At 35.1% G+C, this 9,295-nt stretch overlaps 1 protein-coding gene across 1 annotated transcript in view; it reads left to right on the top strand.

Moving 5' to 3' along the window:
- Positions 1-3,433: 3,433 nt before the first annotated feature.
- LOC133832167 (uncharacterized) overlaps positions 3,434-9,295 on the top strand; it is a 41,033-nt gene continuing 35,171 nt past the window's right edge. The window contains exon 1 of the mRNA XM_062262546.1: positions 3,434-3,530. Coding sequence (XP_062118530.1) covers positions 3,434-3,530 — 97 coding nt within the window. The remainder of the gene's footprint in view (positions 3,531-9,295) is intronic.

Here is a 9,295-nt window from a genome sequence, read left to right as displayed (position 1 = left end):
AGCCAATCTAAGCAGCAAAATAGGGTTTAGCCCTAGTTCCTCTTTTAACCCTCAGCTGTAGCTATCGAGCAGCCGCATATGTACACATCGTCACCTAAGCTCTTCAACTCAAGGATGGTCTAGCTTTCTTTTGCCTTTACCTGCACCACGTAGCACCCGTGAGCCGAAGCCCAGCAAGAAAACTCAATATGCTCATGAAGAGTAATAACATGTCATCAAGTCACAATGTGCATGCCTAGCAATTATAGCCCTATTCAAGCATGCAAACAAGTTCAGATAATGACGGGGGATTCATGATGAGGAATCATGTCCTCCTGAATGGATGACTATCAACTCAATCCTAATCAGATGAGTGATTTAACACTTTGTGGTTCCATTAACCATAACGAGTGACTGACGAGCAAGTCACTACGGGGCTCAGCACCCACAACCATGTGACTGATGATCATTATAATCATACAGAGCTTATAGCCCTAAACAAATGAGTGAATATCCCTTCGATGTTCTATTTAACCATAATGAGTGGCTGACGAGCAAGTCACTACAGGGCTCAACACCCACAGCCATGTGACTGAAAAAGTCACCTGGGCCTTCTGGCCCTGGCTCTGATGGGTAAGTCACTACTTAAATAGATGAGTGACTGATGGGTAGTCACTACGAGCTCAGCACCCATAGCCATGTGACGAAGCAGTCACCTGGGCCTTCTGGCCCTAGCTCTAAGTGACTAGCCATAGGCTAGACAAGCGCTTTTAGTTTTCATCGAACTTGAGGTCGGTCCGGCATTAATGCTCATTTTGAGTCATTCAATGCAGATGTCGATTAGATCTAATCTTTGTCGGCTTGCGTTAAACACGCTAAGACCGTTCTTGACTTATTAGTCAATACCATGTGACCAGTGCTCAATACTACTGCCGAACTTGACAAGTGAGCCACAACTTCATAGTAAATACTGACACCATTGCCAATTCTGACTAGTTAGTCAGTGCCACGCACAAGTAAGCAATGCTACCAGGCATATATCATATGTCAAATATCCAAATGTAGGGCATTCAGCATGCTTACTTAACAATTTCTAGCATAATTAGGATCATGCACAAACACAGAGACTCAAGCTCTGATCAATCTCATATTCAACATTCATGGCATGCCCTAATCACATGTTTCTTGCATCACATGCATCACATACTAGGTGCAGTTTTCTTACCTCTGGTCCAAGCACAGGTTACCAATAAACGAGCCACAAGCACAATCCTGATTCCAAGCCCCTAGCGATAACCTAGTCACAACCATAAATTGTGATCTAATGAGTTCAAGTTCTAAAACCCAATCCCGGAACCAAGACCTAGCCTCTGGGACATTGAATCCCACTAAACCGGGTAGTAGGAACGATCCCGAGGCCTAAGGTTTGAGTTCCCATGATCAAAACATCACTTTAGCCACAAATGCCCTCAAGCAATGCGGCCCGCCTCCCCAAGCGCCGCAGCCCTTAGGCCCTTCAGCAACACCGCCCACCTGCACCAAGCTCGGGTCGCGGCCCCACCTCTAAACCTAGCCAAAACCACATTTTCTCCTTTTTAAAACCTTCCAAAAACCTACCCAAACATCTCCAAATTCCAAAATCAAAGCTCTCAAACATCCTAATCATCCAAAACCTTTAAAACCCAAGCCTCAAATCATCCAAAAACTCATCAAAACACAAAATCTAATTCAAGCTTAAAAACTTTAAAAACTTAGAATTTAAAACTTGGATTACCTCCGATTAAGTTGTTTCCCAACTAAATCCTTTGGCTAATAAACTTCTAATCTTCCCTAGAATCGCTATGCCTCGATCCTCGCTTGAATCCGAGTCCTAGAACTCACGTTTCCTTCGAAAATGTGATCGGGTGTCCAAATGGAACTTTGAAGGAGAGAGAATGTTCTTAACGTTCTTTTTATTTCTTAACAGGTTACTTCAAGCTTAAGTAACTCAAACAAATCCTAATGCTCGGGGTCCCAAAAACGTCCCCGGGGGCAAATTAGTCAAAACTTCCAGAATTTCCCCCTGATCATACTAACTCCCAATTTATCATCAAATATTTATTCCCATTACCCAATAACCCGATAATGTGCTAAATATCCCTTGACTCACTCCAAGTCAAGTATACATCCCGTTGTGACTTTCCCACTAGCTTACCTCCTAGGATCGTCTCGTGTTGAGTAACCCTTGCATAACCAATTAATAATGAAGCACCACACACATACCACATATATGCCAAATATGCCCAAAATGGCCAAAATATGAAAATCACCCAATTAATCAGAAATGGGTTCACATGCATATTTAATACACCTAAACATGCATAGAATCATTTCATAACATAATAAATCAATTATGGCCCTCCCGGCCTCCTAATCAAGGTCCTAAACCTTATTAGGAAATTTGGGGCATTACATATTATTTCTATTCCTGACTTGCTTATGATTAATGTATATATATTAATGGATCTGCATATTTAAATGTAGTTTAAATATGTTACAAAATTTTTGTTGTACACTGGGCCAACCCCACCACCATTCCGTTGCGTATTAGGAAACTCGTTCATAACATCTCTTTGAATTCAATTTTAGAAACATGTTCTAGGTTATCTCATATTAATTTGTTTAATATTAGATCTATATGAAAATAAATAAAGATCATGTATAACTTTTCCTAACAGCTGAGAGTTTACCCAACGAGCTTCAAAACCTAAAAAATAGCTTACTTGTCCCAATGTTTTTAATGCAAAAATAAGTGTCCAAAGCAAAGATTAGTTGTTGAATATCCTTTGAATTTGCACCTGTAATTAGAATATCGTCAACATATACAAGTAAAAGTATGAGACTACCATGTTTGAGCAGTGAAACAATGAATTATCTGAAATAGAATTCGCAAAACCCCATGACAATAATGCTTCTTTGAGTTTGGCAAACCATGCCCTTGAAGCTTGTTTCAAACCATACAAGGCTTTGTTTAACTTGCAAACATATTCAGGATGATTAGAGTCTTCAAACCCCTTTGGCTGAGCCATAAACACATGAAGATCGTCATAAAGCCTTTCTTGGTACTGTGCAACAAGGATCGGAGATGGAGCATCCGAGCTTTAGAATTGTGAACAATTGTTCAAGATTGGTCCACAAATCAGCTAAGGTCTCACAGTGAATGATATGGCCTATCATGGATTCGGAGATGGTAGACATAAGCCAAGAAATTTAGTATCGGCCAAGCTTAACCCAATTCTGATAAGCTGGATTTCACACCATTTGAATGGCATCTGTAGATTCTGTGATAGTTTGGACAAGCCTCGCTTGTGTTCGGGGAAGAATACCATCAACACCATATGCCCAAATTGCTAGAAGAACTTAAGAACGCTAATAAGAATAGTTACTCCAATCAAGCTTCAAGGACAGTATCAACATGGTAGTTGAAACACATGAGGGAACTGAGGAAGAAGACGTAGCTGAAGACGAGGAACTTGCAGTTGAGGACGCCATGGATCCAAATCTCGGCTCTGGTACCAACTTGATAAAATTTCATATCAAAATGAGAAGAAAATATGAGAGAAAATAATTTGTGAACTCGTGTAGATTTCATTAAAGAAAAAGGATTTTATACAAAAGAGCTAAAGAGTTTAGGTTATCACAAGTAACCAACCATGGTAGACTTAACTACAATCAGTTAGAAAGAGTAAACTAGAGTAACAATACTAACATACCAAACAAAAATACTAACTGAACTGACGACAAAAAATATTCTATCTTTTTTCTCAAGTATTGTCTTCAAGAAAGTAGTCAATACTATCCAAAACACAACACAATAATGAACCAGCCGAAAAATTCAAACATAAAACCACTAGGATTAATCGAAAAACTAATAGTTACAAACCTTAAATTTCTTGATAAATCATATCTTTGGATTATACTTTGCCTCCATTTTCAATATTTTATATTTTTTTTAACAACCTTAACACTCTTGTAAATGCTCTATCTCAACTATCTTTGCAAAAATGTTATTTTTATGCTTATTTAGAAAAATTCCAATAATTATTCAAAAAGTTTAGTGGGGCTTTATTAAAAACATGCAATATGGGCCCATTTGTTTAAAAACAAAATAAAATGTATTTATACAGTTCATAAGAAAATAACAAAATCCCACTGAAATTTAAAGTAACATAATAAAACTCAAATATGTCTCTTGACGTTTCTTAGATCGTTTCCGTCCACGTGCTCCCCACGACTTACATACATGACTTTGGAAACTCCCAGCCCACCATGCGTGTCAAAGATATCCTAACATCTACCTGAAAGGGGGAAAGTAAGGGATGAGCTAAAAGCCCAGTAAGAAAGTACAAGTATAAAACACAACAAATAATTATAATACAAACTAGTCTCAGCATCATAACTTTAAACTCAAATATCATAGACATTTCCATAATAAGCATAATCTTCATATAACAAACAACATAAACATATAAGCTGTATCTCTATTAGGTAACCAAGAAACTCGAGTCCTAGAATAACCTCATCTTGCCCTTGGATCTCTTGGCGCGTCCGCCCTCTGAGTTATGTCATACCTTAGTAACTCCTATTGTTGTGTCGCGTTCAACACGCTAACAACACTCTGCTATTTGAATACAATCATACATCATATCAATAACATACAATTCATCTTATGATATCAAGATCAATTCTCAACATTTCCAATATAGCACATAAAATTCTAACTTCTTTACCTCAAGTCCAAGCTATTAAAATGGCGGGATAACTTCACAACGAGCCTCCTTGGTATTGTTCACAAGCACACTAACAATGGTTAAGCCCTTGATACCCTAGAATTTTGAAACCTCATTCTTCCTCTTCTTCTTTCTCTTTCTTTTGAACTCACTCTCTCTCTCTCTCTTTCTCCCTGGGTAGGCGGTTGTGGCATAGAGAAAAGATTAGCAACATGCTCTCTAGGGTTCTAAGGTTCTATTTATAGTGTACTAGGTTTTCAAATATATAAAAAAAAAGGTAACCTAGTTTATATTAATTCTTTATTTCCTATCAAAAATAAAATCAAATAATGATTGTATTCAGCCAATCAAATCCCATTGGCAATTGACAGCACACTAACTTCTCTCTTTCCTTCCTTGGCACACCACACTAATAAGAAAATGTCTAATTTTCGTAGCTCTAAGATCCTGACACTTTGGGACTCCATTTTGACATTGATAACTTGTGAACTAGGGTTCGGTTTCTTCTACAAAGTTATAGGTTATCAAATTATCTTTCCAATGGTATCAAGTTTGTCTAAATAAGACATTTAAAACTCAAGTTATGACTGTTTTAATTAGGTTTGGTCCAGAGTTACGGGAACTACACAAATGGCAACTCTCTTCCTTGCTCACCACTTCTTTCTCTGTTTCCTTTTCACAAAATGAACACATGCATTTCTAGAACCTTCTCCCTTTAATTCTCAATTCTACTTTCTCAGCAATATCCAAGGACAACTAATACAATCACTCACAAAATTTACTTACCAATATTTTATTTTCTCAAATTCAAATCAAGAAAAGATGACAAAGATTAAATAAGGCAATATCTAATTTCCTTGCTCTTCAACTCACGCCACCTTCTCTCTTTCTTTCTCACAATTTGTTTCAATTTCTCACTTGTGTGAACACAAGTCTTCTAGAATTCTCCAATGATAGTCTTTCTAAAAATAGGGAAATCATTCACATTCCCACTATTTAGTCTAGGTTCATGACACTCTCTTGCATGCTCACCATGCATGTCATGTACTTGCACACACACACAATCAAGCAAGTCTATCACTACTAACCATGCACACACATGCACACAATCATAATTATTCAAATAAATAAAACAATTAAAAATCAATTCAAGTCATTATACACTTAACACTTAAATAAGTAAATAAAACAACAATAATCCAAACACATGAACAAATAATAATAAATAAATAAATTGGTGTGCTACAACTCTTCAATAGAGGTTTAGAAGATAAATAGACTTTCATCTGTTTGATCATATTCGCCTATGCAGATTTGGAACCAGAAACTAATGAAACTACATCTTTTTTTAGCAAAAAAATTAGAATTAGAGTGGGTGACCATCATTGTTAGGGTTTAAAACTAAGAAAACAAAAGAGAAATAAAAAAAGAAAAAGAGAATAAAATGAACAAATAAGAAAAATGAGTACAAATCATGATATCATGTTGCATTAACTCTTAGGTCATATAAATTTATATATAGGGAGCTTTTTAAGATGTATCACTTTTGCCTTTACCAATTAAGGCAATATCTGTTTTTGGTACGTGAAGAAATTATATCACAATTTTTTTATATATACTGATGTATATTGTAATATAGCAAACAGCCCATCAAATTTTTAAAAATTCAAATAATTTACAATACCAAAATCAGGGTCCAAACAGTATGTTTTACATGCGTATAATAATAAAATAAAAAACGCATGCAACTCAATATTTGAATCGTATTTTCGACATCATAAATTATTCAAAATTTCTCAAAATCTGGTGGGATACCTGCTATAACTATAGTGTATGTTGTCATATAAAAAAAATGGGTTATAATTTCTCCACGTGTCGAAAATAGAGACATCCCTACCATAGGGGCAAAAGTAACCCCCATACTTAAGAAACTTCCTATATATACTGAAAGTAATTGAATCACAAATGGCTCATTTTCAAGACTAAGATCATACAAAGTCAAAACATGGGTCATTAACAAAATGTGACTAATATGAGATAGAGATACTCACGAAAATTTAGACAATAACCCTATGTTTGGTAGAAAAGAAAAGGGAGAGGGAAGAAAGTTGTTGACTGTTTTTTTCGTCAACTTACGCAGAGTAATAAATGAATAATTGTTTTTTGTGTGATATCCTAAGTGGAATATTTGCTGTGAATAACGAGCCAAAGATAGAGAAATAAATATTGTAACAAATGTAAAAGACACAAATTTATAGTGGTTCTGCCCAAAAAAAAATGACCTACATCCACTTTAGTCAATTGTATTTATGATGATCTTTGAAAGAGCAAGAACAGTTACATTGAGTGTTGATTATGTTCTTGAGGTAGTTACAACAATGGAGAGTGAATGCCCTCTAGAGGATGAGCAATTTCTAACCCACTAACCAACCCTTTTTACATTTTACATTGCAGTATTTATAGCCACGGAAATGGGAAGAGTTGAAGGTGGCAAGTCGTTTCCCAATCCGGCTAATTTCTGAGACACTTGGAAGAATACTAGGTTTCTGTACCTTTCAAATATGGAAATCTAGCGTGTCCCTTGCATGAGGAGGTTGATTGTATATTTTTGTGCTGAGGAAGGCTCGAGTGGCGAGGGCCATCGGCGATGGGGGACTAGCGAAGAGCCCCTCGTCCTTGTGAATGAAAACGGCCTAGTGTGAATGGCGACAGGGCCTAAACAGCTGCTGGTCGATTGACTCGTGTAATTGGAGAAGTAGACTCTTACCCATGAAGTCTATTTATGTCTAAGTGTGGTGGGAGTGATGAGGGTCACTCCCTTGCTGAAGGACAGTGATTACGGTGCCTTGCCACTTCACCACTTGTTTTGACATGTTATCAGTTATGCGGGCCGCCACATGGCAATACCAAAATCGGGTATAACAAAATTATAGGAGAGAAAAGTCTCAAATTAGAAAGAAACATTAAGAGAATAGTTCAACAAAAACCAAATAATAGTGAAATTACTTAAATACTTTTACACAAAATAATAATAATTTAAGGGTGATGTAATTTTACAGTAATTCAATTTACAACTAAGATCACTCATATAGGTAATGTAAAATATAGATAAGAAGTATAAAAATAGTCAACCTGTATAAATATATAGGAGAATTCTTCTATAGGGGCTTCACTTTAAACCCTACTGGTGGGACTCTCAGTGTTCTCGACCCGTGAACAGTTTTCGGCGCGATTGTTTATATGACCGTGTATATTGTAGCTATTTAGAGCATCCTGAAAATTTTCAGAAAATTCTGAATAGTTTACAGTACCAAAACTAAGTTCAAACATGTTGTTGCACGCGTGACTAATTTTTTTTATGCGCGTGGAAAGCACATGTTTGAACCTAGTTTTCGGTACTGTAAACTATTTGGAATTTTCTGAAAATTTGCAGGATGCTCTAAATAGCTACAATATACACGGTCATAAAAAAATCGCGCCGAAAACTGTTTACGGGTCGAGAAATACTGAGAGCCCTACCGATAGGGCTTAAAGTGAAGCTCCTATAGAAGAATTGTCCTAAATATATTTATATATATATGTAAAATATAAAGAAGAAGTACAAATGCTTCAAAAATTATTTTATTAATTTCTCATTCATGATTCTCTCTTTCTCATAGGAATATTTTTTTATAGTTAGACAAAATATTTGAAATAAATAAAAATAAGATAAACGGATGTATAGTATAATTTAAAATAAAATAAAAAAATTTAAAAAGTAAAATTTTGGTGATGTATTTTGAATGATAGAATAAAAAAAATTAATGGAAGTGTTGAAAGAAATATATACTTTTCTATCTATTCCTCTAATTTTCTATCTTTATTATATTTTTTTCCAAACATAATGTAAAGCTTATAAAATAATATACACCCAAATGCAAAGTCTGGGCAATTTGAGTTCGAAAAGGGCCCCATCAGAAAATTACAAGCTTTCGAATGTTTGACTTATAAATCACATGAAAATGAAATAAGAATGGTAAATTGAAATAACTAAAAATAAATTAATATTAAAATTAATAAAATTCTTCTAATTGAAGGAAAGTCCTTTCCATTACCTAATCTAGATCATTAATCACTTTAATTATCGTTTACGAAGTATTGAAACGTCATATTTGCTTAGTTCCATTTATTATTTGAATCCCTTTTGAAATAATTATTTCTTCTACAACTTGAGGATGGGTAAATTTTATGAAAAAACAAAAAAATAGAGTTCTAACCTTTAGACCGTGAAACCATTAAACCTCAACTACCTCATAAATGTGATCAAGTAAATAGGCTACCTTAATGGCATTAGCAGGAGTAAGCAAACAAAAGTCTTCTTCAAAAGACCGCATAACTTATAAAAAGATTTGTATTTTTTTTTTTTTGAGCTTGTGTTTTATTCTATTACATGTTTGGACCATATATTTTAACAGATTATTTTTTGAATTATGTGTTTTGTTAAATAGTTCATATAGATCATTGAACTCAATTTTGATCAAAAAATTTTAAACTAAAATTACAAATAA

Source organism: Humulus lupulus, chromosome 4 (genome assembly GCF_963169125.1).
Source record: "Humulus lupulus chromosome 4, drHumLupu1.1, whole genome shotgun sequence".
NCBI lineage: Eukaryota > Viridiplantae > Streptophyta > Magnoliopsida > Rosales > Cannabaceae > Humulus > Humulus lupulus.
This window is presented reverse-complemented; position numbering and strand designations above follow the sequence as displayed.